This window comes from Triticum urartu, chromosome 6A, assembly GCF_056163025.1.
Source record: "Triticum urartu cultivar PI428250 chromosome 6A, HENAU_Tu73, whole genome shotgun sequence".
Taxonomy (NCBI): domain Eukaryota; kingdom Viridiplantae; phylum Streptophyta; class Magnoliopsida; order Poales; family Poaceae; genus Triticum; species Triticum urartu.
Genome location: NC_141878.1, coordinates 590,940,791 through 590,962,545, shown reverse-complemented (window position 1 = coordinate 590,962,545; position 21,755 = coordinate 590,940,791). Strand labels below are relative to the sequence as shown.

General features: G+C 46.6%; 1 protein-coding gene and 1 pseudogene across 1 annotated transcript; both read left to right on the top strand.

The window, feature by feature from the left end:
* The first annotated feature begins 6,302 nt into the window (after positions 1-6,302).
* Positions 6,303-6,856, top strand: LOC147966789 (uncharacterized). Its single transcript, XM_087530961.1, has 2 exons — positions 6,303-6,682; positions 6,757-6,856. The coding sequence occupies exons 1-2, from the start codon at positions 6,303-6,305 to the stop codon at positions 6,854-6,856; spliced, it is 480 nt and encodes a 159-aa protein (XP_087387087.1).
* Positions 6,857-7,569: 713 nt separating this feature from the next.
* LOC147966788 (protein DETOXIFICATION 35 pseudogene) lies at positions 7,570-9,496 on the top strand (annotated as a pseudogene).
* Positions 9,497-21,755: the final 12,259 nt, after the last annotated feature.

Genomic DNA, 21,755 nt, shown 5'->3' with positions numbered 1-21,755 from the left:
ATTACCCTAGATACTTGGTAGATGAGAAGGCTGGCAAGGTCGATAGAAGTATATTGGATATACATTGTGTTAATGTGTACTTTACTAGTACTCCTAGTAGCACCATGGTATTAGATACCAGTTCGGTTGCTAAATGTTAGTAAACTCGAAATAAAAGGCTGTGGAGTAAACAGAGACTAGCTAAAGGTGAGCTGGCGATATGTGTTGGAAGTTTTTCCAAGCTTGATGAGATCAAGCATCGCACGCTCCCTCTACCATCGAGATTGGTGTTTGCGTTGAGCATAGACATGATTGGATTATGTCTATCGCAATACGGTTATTCATTTAAGGAGAATAATGGTTACTCTATTTATTTGAATAATACCTTCAATGGTCTTGCACCTAAAATGAATGGTTTATTGAATCTCGATCGTAGTGATACACATGTTCATGCCAAAAGATATAAGATAATAATGATATTACCACATACTTGTGGCACTGCAATTTGAGTCATATTGGTATAAAACGCATGAAGAAGCTCCATGTTGATGGATCTTTGGACTCACTTGATTTTGAATCACTTGAGACATGCGAACCATGCCTATTGGTATATATGCACGAAGAAACTCCATGCAAATGGACCGTTTGGACTCACTTGATTTTGAATCACTTGAGACATGCAAATCATACCACATGGGCAAGATGACTGAAAGCCTCGTTTTCAGTAAAATGGAACTAGAAAGCAACTTGTTGGAAGTAATACATTTTGATGTGTGCAGTCCAATGAGTGCTGAGGCGTGTAGTGGATATCGTTATGTTCTTACTTCACAGATGATTTGAGTAGATGTTGAGTATATTTACTTGATGAATCACGAGTCTGAATTATTGAAAGGTTCAAGTAATTTCAGGGTGAAGTTGAAAGATCGTCGTGACAAGAGGATAAAAATATCTATGATATGATCATAGAGATGAATATCTGAATTACGAGTTTGGCACAGAATTAAGACATTGTGGAAATTGTTTCACAACTAATACAGCCTGGAACACCATAGTGTGATGGTGTCTCCGAACATCATAACTGCACCCTATTGGATATGATGCATACCATGATGTCTCTTGTCGAATTACCACGATAGTTTATGGGTTAGGCATTAGAGACAACCACATTCACTTTAAATAGGGCACCACGTAATTCCGATGAGATGACACCGTATGAACTATGGTTTAGATAAACCTAAGCTGTCATTTCTTAAAAGTTTGGGGCTGCGACGCTTATGTGGAAAAGTTTCAGGCTGGTAAGCTCGAACCCAAAGCGGATAAATGCATCTTCATAGGACACCCAAGACAATTGGGTATACCTCCTGTCTCGGATTCGAAAGCAATAAGGGATTGTTTCTAGAATCGGGTCCTTTCTCGAGGAAAAGTTTCTTTCGAAAGAATTGAGTGGGAGGATGGTGGAGACTTGATGAGGTTATTGAACCGTCTCTTCAACTAGTGTGTGGCAGGGCACAGGGAGTTGTTCCTGTGGCACCTACACCAATTGAAGTGGAAGCTTATGATAGTGATCATGAAACTTCAGATCAAGTCACTACCAAACCTCGTGGGATGACAAGGATGCGTACTACTTCAGAGTGGTACGTAATCCTGTCTTGGAAGTCATGTTGCTAGACAACAATGAACCTACGAGCTATGGAGAAGCGATGGTGGGCCTAGATTCCAAAATGGCTTGAGGCCATATAATCCGAGAGAGGATCCATATATGAAAACAAAGTATAGACTTTGGAAGAACTACTTGATGGTCGTAAGGCTGTTAGGTACAGATGGATTTTCAAAAGGAAGACGGACAATGATGGCAAGTATCACCATTAAGAAAGCTCGACTTGTCGTTAAGATGTTTTCCGACAAGTTCAAGGAGTTGACTACGATGAGACTTTCTCACTCGTAGCGATGCTAAGAGTCTGTTGGAATTATGTTAGCGATTACTGCATTATTTATGAAATCTTGCAGATAGGATGTCAAAACATTGTTTCCTCGACGATTTTCTTGAAGAAAGGTTGTATGTGATACAACCGAAAGGTTTTGTCAATCCTGAAAAATGCTAATAAGTATGCAAAGCTCCAGCAATCCTTCTAAGGACTGGAGTGAGCATCTCGGAGTTGGAATGTATGCTTTGATGATGATCAAAGATTTTTTGGGTTTATACAAAGTTTATGAGAAACTTGTATTTCCAAAGAAGTGAGTGGGAGCACTATAGAATTTCTGATGAGTATATGTTGTTAACATATTGTTGATCAGAAATGATGTAGAATTTCTGGAAAGCATGCAGAGTTATTTGAAAAGTGTTTTTCAATGGAAAGCCTGGATTAAGCTACTTGAACATTGAGCATCAAGATCTATAAGGATAGATCAAAACGCTTAATGGTACTTTCAAATGAGCACATACCTTGACATGATCTTGAAGGTGTTCAAGATGGATCAGTCAAAGAAGGAGTTCTTGCCTGAGTTGTAAGGTATGAAGTTAAGACTTAAAGCTCGACCTCGGCAGAAGAAAGAGGAAGGACGAAGGTCGTCCCCTATGCTTTTGTCATAGGCTCTCTGCAGTATGCTATGCTGTGTGCCGCACCTGAAGTGTGCCTTGCCATGAGTCAGTCAAGGGGTACAAGAGTGATCCAAGAATGGATCACAGGACAGACGTCAAAGTTATCCTTAGTAACTAACGGACTAAGGAATTTTCTCGATTATGGAGGTGGTAAAAGAGTTCGTTGTAAAGGGTTACGTCGATGCAAACTTTGACACTAATCCAGATTATTCTGAGTAGTAAAATGGATTCGTATAGTAGAAAAGTTGTTTGGAATAGTTCCAAATAGAACGTGGTAGCTGCATCTAGGAGATGACATAGAGATTTGTAAAGCACACGTGGATCTAAAAGGTTCAGATCCGTTGACTATAACATCTCTCACAAGCATAACATGATCAAACCCAAAACTCATTGAGTGTTAATCACATGGTAATGTGAACTAGATTATTGACTCTAGTAAACTCTTTGGGTGTTAGTCACATGGGGATGTGACCTTGAGTGTTAATCACATAGCGATGTGAACTGGATTATTGACTCTAGTGTAAGTGGGAGACTGTTGGAAATATGCCCTAGAGGCAATAATAAAGTTATTATTTATTTCCTTATATCATGATAAATGTTTATTATTCATGCTAGAATTGTATTAACCGGAAACTGTTGGAAATATGCCCTAGAGGCAATAATAAAAGCATTATTATTATATTTCCTTGTTCATGATAATTGTCTTTATTCATGCTATAATTGTGTTATCCGGAAATCGTAATACATGTGTGAATAACAGACACCAACATGTCCCTAGTAAGCCTCTAGTTGACTAGCTCGTTGATCAATAGATGGTTACGGTTTCCTGACCATGGACATTGGATGTCATTGATAACGGGATCACATCATTAGGAGAATGATGTGATGGACAAGACCCAATCCTAAGCCTAGCACAAAGATCATGTAGTTCGTATGCTAAAGCTTTTCTAATGTCAAGTATCATTTCCTTAGACCATGAGATTGTGCAACTCCCGGATACCGTAGGAGTGCTTTGGGTGTGCCAAACGTCACAACGTAACTGGGTGGCTATAAAGGTACACTACAGGTATCTCCGAAAGTGTCTGTTGGGTTGACGCGAATCGAGACTGGGATTTGTCACTCCGTGTAAACGGAGAGGTATCTCTGGGCCCACTCGGTAGGACATCATCATAATGTGCACAATGTGATCAAGGAGTTGATTACGGGATGATGTGTTACGGAACGAGTAAAGAGACTTGCCAGTAACGAGATTGAACAAGGTATCGGGTTACCGACAATCGAATCTCGGGCAAGTATCGTACCGATAGACAAAGGGAATTGTATACGGGATTGATTAAGTCCTTGACATCGTGGTTCATCCGATGAGATCATCGTGGAGCATGTGGGAGCCAATATGGGTATCCAGATCCCGCTGTTGGTTATTGACCGGAGAGTCATCTCGGTCATGTCTGCATGTCTCCCGAACCCGTAGGGTCTACACACTTAAGGTTCGATGACGCTAGGGTTATAAAGGAAGTTTGTATGTGGTTACCGAATGTTGTTCAGAGTCCCGGATGAGATCCCGGACGTCACGAGGAGTTCCGGAATGGTCCGGAGGTAAAGATTTATATATGGGAAGTCCTGTTTTGGTCACCGGAAAAGTTTCGGGGTTTATCGGTAACGTACCGGGACCACCGGGAGGGTCCCGGGGTCCACCAAGTGGGGCCACCAGCCCCGGAGGGCTGCATGGACCAAGTGTGGAAGGGGACCATCCCCAGGTGGGCTGGTGCGCCCCCCTCACAAGGGCCCAAGGCGCAAGGGAGAGGAGAAGGGGGCAAACCCTAGGGCAGATTGGCCCTAAGGCCCATCCTGGTGCGCCTCCCTCTCCCCATCCCCTTGGCCGCCCCCTAGATGGGATCTAGGGGCTGCCGCCACCCCTAGGGAGGGAACCCTAGGTGGGGGCGCAGCCCCTCCCCTTCCCCTATATATAGTTGAGGTATGGGCTGCCCAATAGACACGAGTTCCTCTCTATCTTGGCGCAGCCCTACCCCTCTCTTTCTCCTCATATCTCGCGGTGCTTGGCGAAGCCCTGCTGAATCACCACGCTCCTCCACCACCACCACGCCGTTGTGCTGCTGCTGGATGGAGTCTTCCTCAACCTCTCCCTCTCTCCTTGCTGGATCAAGGCATGGGAGACGTCACCGGGCTGTACGTGTGTTGAGCACGGAGGTGCCGTCCGTTCGGCACTAGGATCATCGGTGATTTGGATCACGACGAGTACGACTCCATCAACCCCGTTCTCTTGAACGCTTCCGCTTAGCGATCTACAAGGGTATGTAGATGCACTCTCCTTCCCCTCGTTGCTGGTCTCTCCATAGATAGATCTTGGTGACACGTAGGAAAATTTTGAATTTCTGCTACGTTCCCCAACATGCCCGCGCCGTGTTCCAGGTGTTTGGAGTAGAGTATCTGGGAGAATCAAACGTGCAGGACACATAAAAATTGTTGGCTGCTGGAGAGGCAAGAGGGTTTTCAGCGGATCAATTGATTCCATGCATTGGTAATGAAAGAACTACCCTAAAGGTTTGCATGGAATGTACTAAGGTCACACCAAAGAGGTCAGCATCATATTGGAAGCAGTGGCATCACATGACTTATGTATTTGGCATGCTTTCTTTGGAATATTGGGTTCTCATAACGACATCAATGTGCTTCAACAATCTCCCGTGTTCAGGAGGCTTTGTAATGGGGAATCGCCGCCGTGCAACTACACTATGAACTGCCGTGACCGCAACATGCGATACTATCTTGCCAATGGCATCTATCCTCAGTGGGCGGCATTTATGAAGACTATATCCGAACCACAAGGCAACAAAAAAGTCACTTTGCAACAATGCAAGAAGCAGCTAGGAAGAATGTGAAGAGAGCACCCGGAGTGCTTCAAGCTCGTTGGGGAATTGTTCTTGGAGCTGCAATGATGTGGGAATCGGAAACTTTGTGGCAGCCAATGACATGTTGTGTTTTTTTGCACAATATAATTGTCGACGATGAGGGTTATGAGGTAGCCTAAATCAATGATTTTGAAATGCGTGGAGAACAAGTCTAAATCCCGATAGATCAAGATGCAAATCAGTTTATGAACTTTCTGTAGACGCATCAGAATCTTCGAGATCATTAGGTCCACAGGTAGCTACTCAGTGATTGTATGAAACATATGTGGACCCATAATGAAAACTAAATAGCTAATATTTAAATTGTGCACTTGACATCAATTTTATGTAAGAACTGTGTATTTTTGTTGCTAATATTTGTTATTTACGTGTGACATTGGATGGGCGTGCATGAATTTGTATGTATTTAAGAGTTCAGATTTAAGGTATGCGAGGCGGGGCATATGAGGGGCGGTCCGGTCCGGAGCGGATGTATAGGGGGCAGGATTTGGGGCTGTAGATATTCTTAGAGCATCTCCAACAGCGGCGCCAATACGCGCGCGTGGTAAACTACCATTTTAGCGCGCGGGGGACGTTTTCGCGTGCTCCAGCGGAGGCGGGAAACTAGCGCGCTCAGGAGAAAGCGGGCGGTCGTGTGCTAGATTTGGCGCACCGCTTCCGGCGCGCCTATAAATTGCGGCGCTCGCCACGCGGCCTCCCATCGCTATCCACACTGCCACGCACACTCCTCCCGCTTCCTCTGCTTTCTCTGTCGCTTCCTCGCCCCGCCACCAACGCGCCACCACTGCGCCACCATGCCGCCGCGCCGCCGGGGATCTTCGCGCTACCGCGGCGTCCGCGAGCGCCCCTCCGGCGCCTTCTACGTGGAGATTCGGTCCGGTGACGTTCGCCTCGGCCTCGGCACGTTCGAGACTGCGCACGAGGCCGCTCGCGCGTACGACGTGGCGGCATGGCGCCTGCAGAGGCCTCGCACGCAGATGAACTTTCACGACGTCTTCACGCGCGAACAGGCGCAGGACGTAGCCCCTCCGCCTCGTCAGGACCGTGAGGAACACCGTCGGCGGCAGCGCCGCCTCCTCATCGCCGAGGACGAGCGAGCCATGGCAGAGTGGCGCTGGCGCTACCCGCAGGACGTCGTCCACGAAAACGCCTTCTGGGCGGAGAGGACGACAAGGCGTCACGCGGAGCGGGCCGACAGGCGTCGGCGGAATGCACTCGCAGAGGCGCAGTGCAATCTCGTTAACGCAGGTGGGGGTCGTTTCTCGACTCAGACGATTCTCGTTGGGAAGACGTGTGGCTCGATACCTCGGACGACATCAACGAGAATGGTGATGACGACTCGGAGTAGGTTCTAGTTGCACCGTAGTTTTGTCTAGTTGTATTGTAGTAGTTTTTATCGTGTTGCACTCGTTTTTTTTTCTATCTATGCTATGATGAACCATATATGCATTGTGAAATATCTGTATATCGTTTTTTATCTATTTTATCTATGCATATGTTTTTTTATATTGTTCGGAGTACATATATTGTTTGTGCGAGAGCACGCGCGTTGCATTTTTGCAGTGTCTGTTGAAGCTACGGCACGCTAAAGTTTACAGCGGCCGCTGGAGCCAGCGCCACGTGTCGCGCAAAAACAGGCGATCGGCGCGCTGCGTCTTGGGCAGCTGTTGAAGATGCTCTTACGGCGTGACAGTGACTTAGCATTTTTACGGGGGAGGACATGGTCACGACTCGAGAGAAAGAGACATAATCCGCGTCACTTCCATGCTCCTCTACCTGCCTTACCAACTCTTGTTTCTACGATCTGATCACTCACATGAGCCATGCCTTTGTGACAAACAAATTAAAGCTATAGTCGGTTCGTCCCTTCCGTCAACCTCCTGCGCCGGAATCCACATGCAGCGGATGCGTCGCGTACGACGACCTCCCGCGTCTCGCCCGCCCTCGCTAGTTTCCGCCATGCCCGGTCGACGCACTGTGCTGCTGCAGCAGCTGCTAGCTGCCATCGATCGCAACCAAAAACCCACTTCGATACCTCACCTCACCTACCTCGGCCGCCTGTATATATATCGTGAGCGCCCTGGGCAATGGCGGCCAGACCGATCGATCTCGTACGTCTCGACCCGACTAGTAGCTGAGGTGACGGCCGGGGAGCTAGCTAGCTACCTAGCTGCTCATCTCAGTTCAGTCGTACGTCGTCGGAGTCGAGCAGAGTCTGTTGGTCGGTCGGTCATGGTCCTCATGGAGGCGCCGCTGCTGATGAAGAGGCCGTCCGTGGTCGCGGAGGAGGACGCGGCGGCGCCGAGGAGCTACGCGGAGGCGCGGCAGGCGTTCGTGCGGGAGGCGGAGCGGCTGTGGGTCATCGCGGCGCCCATCACCTTCAACATCCTCTGCCTCTACGGCGTCAACTCCGCCACGCAGCTCTTCGCCGGCCGCCTCGGCAACCTGCAGCTCTCCGCCGCCGCCGTCGGCCTCTCCGTCGTCTCCAACTTCTCCTTCGGCTTCCTCCTCGGCATGGGCAGCGCGCTGGAGACGCTCTGCGGGCAGGCGTACGGGGCCGGCCAGCTGGGCGCGCTCGGCGTGTACATGCAGCGGTCGTGGATCATCCTCGCCGTCTCGGCCGTCCTGCTCTCCCCGCTCTACGTCTTCGCCACGCCGATCCTGCGCGCGCTCGGCCAGGACGACGCCATCGCCGGCGCCGCCGGGGACTTCACGCTCCGCATCCTCCCGCAGATGTTCTCCCTCGCGCTCACCTTCCCCACGCAGAAGTTCCTGCAGGCGCAGAGCAAGGTGATGGTGCTGGCCTGGATCAGCCTCGCCGCGCTCGCCGCGCACGTCGCCATGCTGTACCTCTTCATGTCGCGCCTCGGGTGGGGGCTCGCCGGCGCCGCCGCGGCCTACGACGTCACCTCGTGGGGCATCGCCGTGGCGCAGGTGGTGTACGTGGTGCGGTGGTGCGGGGACGGCGGCGGGTGGGACGGCCTGTCGTGGAAGGCGTTCGAGGGGCTGTGGGCGTTCGCCAAGCTCTCGCTGGCCTCCGCCGTGATGCTCTGCCTGGAGGTGTGGTACATGATGGTGCTCGTGGTCCTCACGGGCCACCTCGACGACGCGGAGATCGCCGTGGGCTCCGTGTCCATCTGCATGAACCTCAACGGGTGGGAGGCGATGCTGTTCATCGGGCTGAACGCGGCCATCAGCGTGCGCGTGTCCAACGAGCTGGGCTCCGGCCGGCCGCGCGCGGCGAAGCACGCCGTGGCGTCGGTCATCGCGCAGTCCCTGCTCATCGGCCTGCTCGCCATGGCGCTCATCCTGGCCTACCGCAACAGCTTCGCGGCGCTCTTCACGGGGGACCGGGCCATGCAGGCCGCCGTGGGGAAGGTGGCCTACCTGCTGGCGGTCACCATGGTGCTCAACAGCGTGCAGCCGGTGATCTCCGGGGTGGCCATCGGCGGCGGGTGGCAGGCGCTGGTGGCGTACATCAACCTGGGATGCTACTACGCGTTCGGGCTCCCCCTCGGGTTCTGCCTCGGCTACCTCCTCCGGCTCGGGCCCCAGGGTATCTGGGCCGGGATGCTCTGCGGGACGGCGCTGCAGACGGCGGTCCTGCTCGCCGTGATCTGGAACACGGACTGGGAGGACGAGGCGGCGCAGGCGAACGAACGGATCAGCGCGTGGGCCGGCGAGAGCAAGCAGCTGGTTCAGGGGGACGCCGGCGCCGGCGACGACGGTGACCTCAAGGAAGCGTTCCGAGTGTGATCCGTTGGTGTGCGCATGCAGATCGTCGAAGGACTGACAGCCATCGATTCTGGTGCGGACTTCGTCAGACGCGCACGACGAACTCTCTCTCGATCCCCGGATGGGAAAGAATGGAGCTTTGTGTTTTACCCCTCTGAGTGGAAAATTGCAGAAAAGGATTAACAGAGGAAATGTGGTGATTCATGGCTCTGTTTTTTTTGAAATAAAACGAAACTTTATTCATTAGAAATAACCAATACATCGTTTGTGAGGAAGAGTACAATTTCATTGATAGGCTTCTCAAACCAATCTGAAGTTGAAGAAAATCTAGCTAACTTAGCAAGTTTATGTGTTACTCTATTTGCCTCTCTATTACAATGTTCGAATCTAGTCATGATAAAATCACATGCGTAGTGGAAGCAGTCATCGAAAATTGCCGCTGCCGCACCCGTTGACTGTCCTCCATCCTGCATGGTCTCAATCACCTCCAAATTATTTGAATTGATGATTAGGCGATTGCACCCTGCCCTTTGCGCTAGTGTTAGTCCAAATTTGAGGGCTAAAGCTTCTGCCATCAGAACATCCGCACAATGGTCAATCTTTTCATTTCCTCCTGCAATAAACCTACCTTTGTCGTCTCGCAAAACCGCCCCCATCGTACCCTTCAGCATGTCATGGTCAAAAGAGGCGTCAACATTGAGTTTCACGAAACCCCTTGGGGGACAATACCAACCCCCTTTTTTCATGGACGCCTTTGAAGATGATGCATTTACAAAATTGTATGTGAGGGCTATGATCCCCATTGATATCTGAGTTGCATTCTGAGTTGTTTCCTTGTGCACTAATTTCCTTCTCTCCCACCATAGATACCAAGCTGAAATAGCTATCATTTCTCGTATATTTTGGTACCCCATAATACGCAAATCTTGATCTGGAAGAACTAAAAGGTATTCCAGTATCGCCTCTCCAGCACGATCAACCTCACAAGCTCTATCAATAATCTCATCTATTCCTAGCCTCTTCCAAACCTCCTTTGCTTTATTACATAGGAAAACCATATGCTTCGTGTCTTCTACACCCTGAGAGCAAGTAGGACAAAGGGGCGAGACCTTTATGTGTCTATTAGCAAGTGTTGCCCGACATGGGAGAGTGCCATGTAACGTACGCCATATAAAATTTTTGACTTTTGCTGGACAGGATAATTTCCATATCTGACACCAAATAGGGTTAGTTGTGGTTCGCCCCATCCCGTTAGAGTGTTTTAGTTTACTGCCGTACTGATCATTCCACTCCACGAAATAAGCAGACCGTACCGAGAACATACCATTTTTCGTATAACTCCAAGCAATGAAATCTGACATGTTATGTTGCGAAAGAGGGATTTTAAGAATCCGTTCAGCGTCAATGGGCCACATAGTTTGTCTAATCAAGTCCTCATCCCAAATATTGGAAACAGGGTCAATCAGATCAACCACTCTTGATAACAATTGTCCCCTCCTAGGAGTCACAATCTTCCTAGTGGCACAATTTGGGATCCATGCATCTTCCCAAATGTTGATGTTATGTTCGTTTCCCACTCGCCAAATATAGCCGCGTTTCAGAGTAATAATGCCTGCCATAATGCTTTGCCAGGTGAAGGAAGCACCATGTTTTGCCTTGGAATTCAGCAAATCGCCATCAGGGTAGTACTTGGCCCTTGGAATAGTGGCACACAAGGAATAAGGATTATCAAGGAGACGCCATGCCTGTTTGGCCAGCAGAGCCAGGTTGAAACAGTGGATATCACGGAATCCCATTCCTCCTTGGGTTTTTGGTACACACATTTTCCACCAGGCCATCCAGTGCATCCTCCTCTGGTTCTCCTCGTCTCCCCACCAGAAATGCGTTATCGCGTCAATGATTCCTTTACAATTTTTTTTAGGAATTTTAAAGACCGACATTGCATAGGTAGGTATGGCTTGGATCACAGCCTTGAGCAGGATCTCCTTCCCCCCGGCAGATAGTAGTTTTTCCTTCCAACCACTAATTTTCTTAACAATACGTTCAATCAGAAATTTAAAGCAGTCTGTTTTATCAACGCCCACATTTGCTGGCAAGCCCAAGTATTTGTCATTCAGGGCCTCCGTCATTATATTGAGCATTGTACACAAGTGTTCTCTGACCTCTACCTTTGTATTGGGGCTAAAGAAAATACTAGACTTTTCCACGCTTACCAGCTGTCCCGACGCCGCACAATATAAATCTAGTGCTGATTTCAGGGCCGCCGCATTATGTTGGTTGGCTTTCATCAAGATCAACGAGTCATCCGCAAAGAGGAGATTAGTTACTTGTGGGGCATCTCTACAGACTTTAACCCCTGAAATGTTCCCATTCTTCTCAGCATGCGAGAGCAAGGCATTCAACCCTTCTGTGCACAGCAGGAATAGGTAAGATTCATGGCTCTGTTTAAATTAGGTGTCTCATCGGAAATCATATGACATGAATGCATGCATGGATTAAATCTTGCACTTTGCGTTAATCAGATTAGAGGGAGGATGAGGCGGCCCACCCTCATACATTCTTTTGAGCGGAATATGTATCCTTTATTAGACGTTCAAAGACATGGGAATACAGATAATGTCGGGCAAAGAGGAAAGCCACACATGGCGCCCGGGAGGGAGAGATGCAGCAGCCTTAGCTAAGGCATGAGCCTCCCCATTGTGTCTCCTATTCTCATGAATGAATTTAACATCACTAAAGTTCTTCCGCTGTTGCTTGATATCTTACAGGATTGGGTAGAAACTGCATGGAGAATCGTCAGCTATCCTTGTTACAACTTCGAGACAATTAGAGGCCACACATACGGACTGGATGTGAAGATCTGTGGCGAGTGCTAGTGCCTCGCTGCATGCTTGAGCCTCGAGAATTGCTGGGTCTAGGCGGCCCTTGAAGATGATGGCAGAGGCCCCTAGATAGTTTCCACGCTTGTCTCGACAGACTACAGCAGAGGCACCCTTGTCCCCAATTTTTGACAGGCCGCCATCTGCATTTATCTTGGCATCGTGAGCATCCGGCGAAAGCCATGCGGGCTGCGGTAGCAGCCCCGCTTTTTGTCCTGAAATTACATGCTGGTCCTTCGGCGTTGCATGCAGGCCCCTGGGAATAGCATGCAAGTCCCTTGAGTGCGTGTGCAGATCCTTTGTACATGCCCCTCTCTCTGGGATTTGGTCCAGCTCTGCCATAAATTTGTTTACAAAGACATGGGTGCTAAGCGGGCTCTGGAACTGGTCGTCATGAATAGCTCGGCGTCTCGCCCACCAGATTGCCCACATCGTTACGAGCACACGCGCGAGGGCTGCCGTCGGTAGGGTATCAACCAACCAGAACATCCATAGCTTGGCGTCCTCCGTCCGGTTGGAGATGATTGTATCTGTGATCTCCTCATCCACAAGTGCCCATACGCAGCATGCCATATGGCAATCAAAAAGAGAATGGCGCCAAGTGTCCACCTCCGCATGGCATAGCGAGCATTCAGCAGAGTCAGCCATGCTTCTGTGCTTACGAACAGCCCCTGTTGGAATCGAAGTTTTCGCTAATCGCCAAGCAAAAACCTGCACCTTTGAGGGAACATGTGTTCCCCATAACTTAGCCCATGAACGGCTGTCTGCTTTGGCGTTAGAGTGCCCGTCATTGTGTTCAAGCCAATCTGTCCGCTGCTGCTTTGTCGAGGCGAGTGGCCTGTACGCTGAGCTCACTATGAAAATCCCCTTACGCTCATAATGCCACGACCAAAAATCCTCCCGCATGTTGCTGCTGAGCGGGATGTTGAGGATTTCCTCGATATCCATCGGGTACAGATGTTCCTGAAGCAGTGTGTGATCCCAAGTAAAAGTGACAGGGTTTATTAGTTCTGAAACCTGTTGAGGAGGATCCGGAGATTCAGGGCACACCGGTCGCAGCTTGAAATCACGGGGAATCCAATTGTCGTGCCAGATGTTGGTGTCTTCTCCCGATCCAATGCGTTTCACAAGGCCAAGCTTTAGTGCATCACGCCCTTCAATTATAGAACGCCAGACCTGTGATGGGTTCTTACCCACTTCTGCTTCAAGGATTGATGTGGACGGGAAGTATACTGCTTTAAGTATCCGAGCGCTGAGAGAGGCAGGCTGAGTCAGGAGGCGCCAGGCTTGCCGGGCAAGTAGCGCCAAGTTGAAGAGCTCGATATCTCGGAAACCCATACCTCCCATACACTTTGGTTGTGACATGACCTCCCAGGAGACCCAGGCAGTCTTTCTTTCCCCTTTCTTTCATCCCCACCAAAATTTCCTCAACAAGCCATTGATATGCTGACATAAGCCCCGTGGCAATTTGAAACAAGACATGGAATATGTAGGAATCGCCTGGGCAACAGATTTAATAAGCACTTCCTTGCCACCCGCGGACAAAGATTTCTCCATCCATCCTTGCACATGCTTCCATATTCGATCCTTTAGGTATTTGAAAGAACCCTCCTTAGCTCTCCCCACATCCGCCGGAAGGCCAAGGTACCTATCGGAGAGCTGCTCATTTTGGACCTCAAGGATCTGTTTAACTTCATGCTTCAAAGAGTCCGTACAACCCTTGCTAAAAAATATAGAAGACTCGTCCTTGTTGATGCGTTGCCCCGAAGCATCACAGTAACGGCGCAACAAAGAATCCACCCTAGTTGCCATCTCAGGTGTAGCATTAAAAAACAATAGACTATCATCAGCAAAGAGCAAATGATTTACCTTGGGAGCATCCGGTGCCACCTTAAGACCCCTCATGCTAGCATTCGGATCATCCGATTTCAGCAAGCAAGAGAGCCCCTCGCCTGCCAACAGAAAAAGGTGAAAGATCGTGGATGTCGCCTAGAGGGGGGAGGGTGAATAGGCGTTTTAAAATAATTACGGTTTAGGCTTGAACAAATGCGGAATAAACCTAGCGGTTAATTTGTCAAGCACAAAACCTACAACAACTAGGCTCACCTATGTGCACCAACAACTTATGCTAAGCAAGATAAACTACTAGGTGATAGCAAGATATATGACAAGAAACAATATGGCTATCACAAAGTAAAGTGCATAAGTAAAGAGCTCGGGTAAGAGATAACCGAGGCACGCGGAGACGACGATGTATCCCGAAGTTCACACCCTTGCGGATGCTAATCTCCGTTTGGAGCGGTGTGGAGGCACAATGCTCCCCAAGAAGCCACTAGGGCCACCGTAATCTCCTCACGCCCTCGCATAATGCAAGGTGCCGTGATTCCACTAAGGGACCCTTGAGGGCGGTCACCGAACCCGTACAAATGGCAACCCTTGGGGGCGGTCACCGAACCCGTACACTTTGGCAACCCTTGGGGGCGGTCACCGGTACCCGTCAAATTGCTCGGGGCGATCTCCACAACCTAATTGGACACCCCGACGCTTACACGGAGCTTTACACCACAATGATTAAGCTCCGAACACCACCAACCGTCTAGGGTGCCAAGGCACCCAAGAGGAACAAGCTCTAGGGTGCCCAAACACCCAAGAGTAATAAGCTTCTCAAACTTCACTTCCACGTATCACCGTGGAGAACTCAAACCGATGAACCAAATGCAATGGCAAGGGCACACGGAGTGCCCAAGTCCTTCTCTCCCAATCCCACCAAAGCAACTAATGCTAGGGAAGAAAATGAGAGGAAGAACGAAAGAAGAACACGAAGAACTCCAAGATCTAGATCCAAGGGGTTTCCCTCACTTAAAGGAGAAAGTGATTGGTGGAAACGTGGATCTAGATCTCCTCTCTCTTTTCCCTCAAAAACTAGCAAGAATCATTGGAGGGATTGAGAGTTAGCAAGCTCGAAGAAGGTCAACAATGGGGGAAGAACACAAGCTAAAAGGATTAGGTTCATTGGGGAAGAAGACCCCCTTTTATAGGTGGGGAAAAATCCAACCGTTATGCTCACAGCCCGCACAGAGCGGTAGTACCGCTCCAAGGGCGGAAGTACCCCTTTGAAAAACAACAGCGAGGAGGCAAAAGGCCAGTAGAACCGCCGGAGCGGTACTACCGCTCGTCCTCACGGTACTACCGCTCGACCTCACGGTACTACCGCAAATGGTAGCGGTACTACTGCTTGCGAGCGGTACAAACAAAATACTTCCGTGCCTACTTCCGCTGAGCAAAACACGAGATTTTGGTCCGGAGCGATACTATCGCTTAGGAGCCACGGTAGTACTGCTCTAGAGCGGTACTACCGCTCAGGAGCCGCGGTAGTACTGCTCTGGAGCGGTAGTAAAAAATTACATCCGCTCTAGCCACGGTAGTACCGCTGTAGCCTTTACAAAAACAGCCATAACTTCTGCAAACGGACTCCGAATTCGATGAAACCAAGTTTGTTGGAAAGCTAGCGACAAGGGCTAACACAATCTCCAAAGAAATATCAATAAGAAGGAAATGAGAAAAGGCCCATAAGAAAATGGTGAGAACCCTTCCTCGGAAAAGACCGGTAAAACCTCCAACACCGAAAACATCATAGAAGACGCATGCGAACTCCGTTTTCGATGAAACCAAGTTTGTCATCAAGATGACCATAAGCTCTAAGACTCACAAAGAGAACCAAATAAGAACCAAGAAACATGATGCAAGGATGCAATGGTAAGAGCTCTCGACGAACGATACGATCAAGCTACTCACTTGAGAGCCCCCCTTGATAGTACGACTATCGATCCTATAACCAGGTCTCCCAACTATCACCATGAGACCGGTGAAATAGAAAACCTATCAAGGGCAAACCTTTGCCTTGCACATGATCCACTTAAGTTAGATGATGACGATCTTGTCCTCCTCAAGATGGACCACCTTTCTTGATTGCGTTGGGTCGATGAAGACTAGATGATTGCTCCCCCATACTCCACTATGGGTGAGCCACTCTTCGGCACATCTTCACAAGTCCATTGATACCACAATGGATGACAAGCTTCAAGCACTTGATCTCTTCGTGATTCTCCACTTGAAATTGCACATGGCAATCTTGATGACGATCACCACTTGATGTCATCCTCCCCATGGGTTGTATGATATCATCCTCTTGACGCAAGCCCATGGACACGTACCTAACCCCACATAGACTCTCACATAGACCATGGGTTAGTACACAAAAGTGCAATGGACAATGCTTACCATACCATGGGATCACTTGATCCCTCTCGGTACGTCTTCTACTCTTTGTGAGTTTATCAACTTGATTCACTCTTGACTTAGTCTTGATCAACCTTGAATCTTTCCAACTCTCTTTGTTTGGATGATGTCTTGAAGGTAAACATGAATGATCACACAATCTTCTTCTTCAAGGCATGCTTGCAATAAGCTCAACTCTCAAATGACCAATCTTTGGATAATTCCTTGAATAGCACCTTGGTCGACACAAACTCTCCTTGAAACCAACACATGTACTCCAAGAAAAGCCTATGGACAAAACCTTCAAATATAACTCAAGGAAACCATTAGTCCATAGAGATTGTCATCAATTACCAAAACCAAACATGGGGGCACCGCATGTTCTTTCAATCTCCCCCATTTTGGTAATTGCTGACAATCACTTTCACGAGAGTTTATACAAGGAATTATGCATCACCAAGAAATGAAACAACCAATAATGCATGTGTATGAGATGCAAATGCTTAGGAACAAAACCAAAGCAAGAAGAAAACTCTGAAGACTTCTCCACAAAACTCTCTGAAACTTCTCCCCCATTGGCATCGATTGCCAAAATGGGCGAAAAGCATAGAAGGCCAATATAAATTGTGTTCCTCCATAAATTGTGTATTTCTCAACAAGAGAGTGGAATGCAATACACATATCCAACGGTAATACTTGGAGGAAGACCAACTATATTGAGGCACCAAGATTGCTAAAGGAATGATATGCCACAAGGACATAACAAAGAGAGAAACAAGCAATCAAGCAATCAAAAGATACCAATTGAAGCAAGCTATCAAAAGATACCAATTGAACCAACTAGGCCAAAGATCCTACGAGCTACATGAATAAAGGATATTATGATAAGAGCAAAGGAGTGTTCTAAAGAAACTAGAGAAGCTCCCCATGATTTGTGCACACATAAGAATTTTTGTATTTGGATACAAAGTGCACAAAATAGGATCATAGCTCCCCCAAAATCAATGGAAACTTACAACAAGTGCAAGTGAGCATATAGGAAAGTAAGCCTAGTACATGTAACAAACACGAGGTTGAGCAATAAGTGAAAAAGGCAACTTAAGAATGGGCTCAACCAAAATGATGTGTGTGAGTCAAGGCAATGCACTTGAGAAGACTAATGTACGGATGAGCATTAAGCATCAATAAAGTCTTGAAAAAATGAGGCAACACAGTGCAAGGCCTATCATTCCCACATACAACTAGCAAATGGGTTCACAAGCTAACTAATAAGCATATAAAGAACCTATGCTTGTGACAACCCGTGGCAAAGATACAAGATGAAAGCCTCATCAAGACGAGGGATACCAATTAAGATGGAAAAAAAGCCTCGTAAAGATAAGCATGAGGAAAGTAATCTTCACCACACAAGAGTGCATCAAGATGCAACGAGATAAGACACGCACTCAAGGCAAAAGCTTTCACGGAGCCACCAAAGAAATAACAAAAGAAAGACAAGGTGGGCGTGAAAGAAAGGATATCATCTAGAGATGTAATTTCTCTCAAGTGTATAAGGTTCTAGGTAGACAAAATCATGATGATATATATCTACAAAGAAGGACGTACACCCGAAATAGTTACAACATGAAGGAACAAGATATCCAAACGGAAGTCATACATATACCAATAAGATATTTGCTTGAGAGCATAACACAAGGCTAGATATGGTCTTATTGCCTATAAATGAATTCCAACCACACGAACATCAAAGACATCACAACTAGCAACAAGACATCATTGTTGGGATGCTTTGAGAAAGGAAACAAGTATCACAAGAGAGAATGGATAACATGCCATGATACAACCTACGAAAGGTTGATGCAAGAAATGTGTGCATGAAGTAGATGATGATACTTGTTACCGAGATACCATTGGATGGATGTAGTAGATGCCAATTAAAGGTAGATAGTAGTTCATTAATCATCCTAGCTTGACTCCAATAAGCACATGGTGACACCACCTTCCTTGTGAGTGAGCCGAGCATCCAATGCATCTCCACTTGTTCCTAGAACAACAACACAAACAAAATGGTACCCAAACTTATTGGGACCAAAGAGTTAGAGAACCAACAACACATAGGACAAACTCCACATAAATATGTGCATATAGATATGAAAATGAATTTCATGCACATCTCATCCAATTTGAGACTTGGTGGAGTTCCCCCTATACATTGGGTCAAAGAAAGAAAACATGCCAAAGAAACTACAAGAAGTAAAAATGCATGCTCAAGACTTTCAAGAACCGAGACCAAAAGACAAAGAAAATACCAAGCAAAGAAAAGATACCAAATGAATAAATCATCACTTGGAGGATATCCATAAAAGATACATCAAGGAATGAGATATCCATTTATACACTCAAAAAGAAAGATGTCAAACTCCCAAAAGAGAGAATGGTTCCAAACAAACCAAGCCCTCTACAAAGTTTCATGATGGCACAAAGCACCAAAAAGAAATGGCTTGCCTTCCACAAACACACACTTGATAAGGATCACAAGATGAGTGTTTTATAGAGAATAGGATAGCTCCCCCAAGACTAGTGCATTATAGAGAATTTGCATTTGAATACAAAATGCACGAGGTGGGATCACCACTTTCACTATATCTAGAAAACACTAGACAAGGTCAAGAAAATAACAAGATCCACAAGTGGTATGGAATACAATGGGAGTTGACACAATCCTAGGCAAGAGATAAAGCAAATAAAAAGCAAAGGCCAATGTAAAGATGATCAATAGATTCTACCACAAAAGTGAGTACCAATTGTCAAAAGACAAGAAGTAAACGGAAATAATTCCCGGTGGTAGATAACAAGGATATCCGACATCATCTTCACACCAAACAAAAAGCAAAATGCAACTTGTAGAGCTAACATGCCACCTAGGAACAAGATAATTTACAATATCAACTCTAGATGACAATATCTCAAATGTACACATTTTCTAGGCTAGTAATATACACGTAGCATATTACTCCCCCATAATGTGATACCAATTAAAGATAGACAAGAGGCAATTTAAAGGATCCAACAAGAGATAATTAATGGACTATTTAGAATTTGAATTTCTCATGAGAAGACATACCACATAGCGACTAGATAATCTTGAAATATCAATACTAGATGGTATTACTCATGTACACACATATATAGGATTGTGAGGTGCACAAAGCACATCACTCCCTCATAATGGGATATTCCATTAATCTCTCACAAGAGCCAACTAAGATATGACCAAGATGCACAAAGGCTCAACTAACGACACACATGTACATGATGTGCAAACCAACACACACATACTTGATTGCTCAAGATAATCAAGTTGGAAGCACAACATATACAAACACATGCAAGGAACAAAGCCAAACATGCAAAGGGGCAAGTAACTTTCAATGTAAACAATTTAAGCACGAGTTACCACAAGGAGGAACATTGGATATAAGATAGAAACTTGATAATCCGAATGACTTGGCTTGAGACAATAAGAATGATGAAGTCCCCTTAATTCTTCATAATGTAGCCAAGTCTCCAATGACCTCCAACATCACCTATTGATCAAGTTTGAGCTTGTTGGTCCCCAACCAAGTTGGGTCCTAAGAGGTTAGTCACAATAGGCTTGGCTACCCAAATGATTCTTTGCTTCAAACCACTTTGAGTACCAACAAACTTGGCAACCACATTGCCAACCTTATCCTTCCCAAGAGAATAGACATCATCAATAATAATTGGGCTGGATAAGTTACCACTAGTGCATGAAGAAGTGAGGTGACCTTTCTCGCGACATAGGTAGCAATGTCTACTCTTCACTTTCTTCTCACTTGATTTCTCAACTTGAGAAGCATTAGCTTGAGTCTTCTTGGGAAGAGGCTTTTCTTCAACATGAGGTTGAGCATGCGAATGAACTTGTGGCCGCTTCCCTTGTTGCTTGTCACTAATGGGCTTCTTCTTCAATGGGCAAGATCTAACATGATGCCCTTCTACTTTGCACTTGAAGCAAATAATCTTGGCCGAATTCTTGAATTGTTCTTGGCCCTTCTTCTTGATCATCTTGGACTTCTTTTTCTTATTGGAGTTGAATCCAAGTCCACCTTTGTCATTGGGGGATTTTTGCACACTCAAGATACTGTTGAGTGTGGATTTCCCTTCATGACTCTTTTCCAAGTCTTTCTTCAAAGAAGTGACTTGGGCCTTGAGCTCTTTGATTTCCTCTACATGGTTAGTCTCAACACAAGTACTAGAGGAAGTATAAGCTTCATCGTTAGAGCAACAAGGCAAGGAAAGTAATTCATCACAAGATGTACCAACATTGTGAGTAGATGAATTACAAGGACTAGCACATGGCAATATAGCATTTTGACCAAAAGTAGTGCTAGTATCCACATGAGGCTCACTAGATGTTACCTTAGCAAGCATGGCCTCATGAGCTAACTTTAGCACATTATGGGATACTGGAAGATCATCATGAGAGCTTGTGAGCTTTACATGATTTTCTTCCAACATCCCATAATTGCTAGATAGCAACTCAAGTTGAGCCCTTAGCTCAACATTCTCCTTCAATATGGATGCTTCACAAGAGATAGAGTTAGTAGCACAAGCATCATCATTAGCAATAAGAGGAGAAGACAACTTGGCAAGCTCTTTTAAGTAAGAAGCTTCAAGTTGAGCATGAGACTCGGTGAGTTTGATGAGCACACCCTTGATGACCCTTGAGCCATTTTCGAGGTGCTCAAAATCCTCAAGGAGTCTAGCATGAGCAACTTCAAGCTTAGCATTTTTAGTTTTGAAATCATTGGCCACCTCGAGTGCTCTATCATGAGATTCATTTATTCTAGATAATTCTAGAGCAAAGGTCTCCTCAAGAGATTTGGATGTGATTTGTTCATGTTTAAGAGCTTGAGATAGCTCCGCGATCTCATTTGCGTAATCACGCTCATGAGCTTCCATTTTCTCAATGGTGACCTCATGCTCCTCTAGATGAGATTCCAACTCCTCAATGTATTTCTTGCCTTCAATGGCAAGAGACATGATTTCCATGAAGTTGGAACGAGCAAGTTTATTTTTGTGAAGAGCTTTAAAAATCATTTCCCCCTTAGTTTTTAAGGAGGCAACATTATCATTGTCTTCATCATAATCAACATCATCATCACTCTTGCCATCATCACAAGATATATTGGGATTCAAAGTGGGAGATACTTTTGAAGCCTTGGCCATAAGGCAAAATGCAATAGATGATGATGAAGGATCCGTTGAAGCACCATTCAAGACCACATCTTGTTCCATGGGGTGTTGAGTTTCCTCTACATTGTTAGCACAACA

Coding starts and splice junctions, on each gene's coding strand:
- LOC147966789 (XM_087530961.1), top strand. CDS start 6,303: ATGCCGCCGCGCCGCCGGGGATCTTCGCGCTACCGCGGCGTCCGCGAG. Junction 6,683..6,756: donor TGGGCGGAGAGGACGACAAG/GCGTCACGCGGA, acceptor TCGTTAACGCAG/GTGGGGGTCGTTTCTCGACT.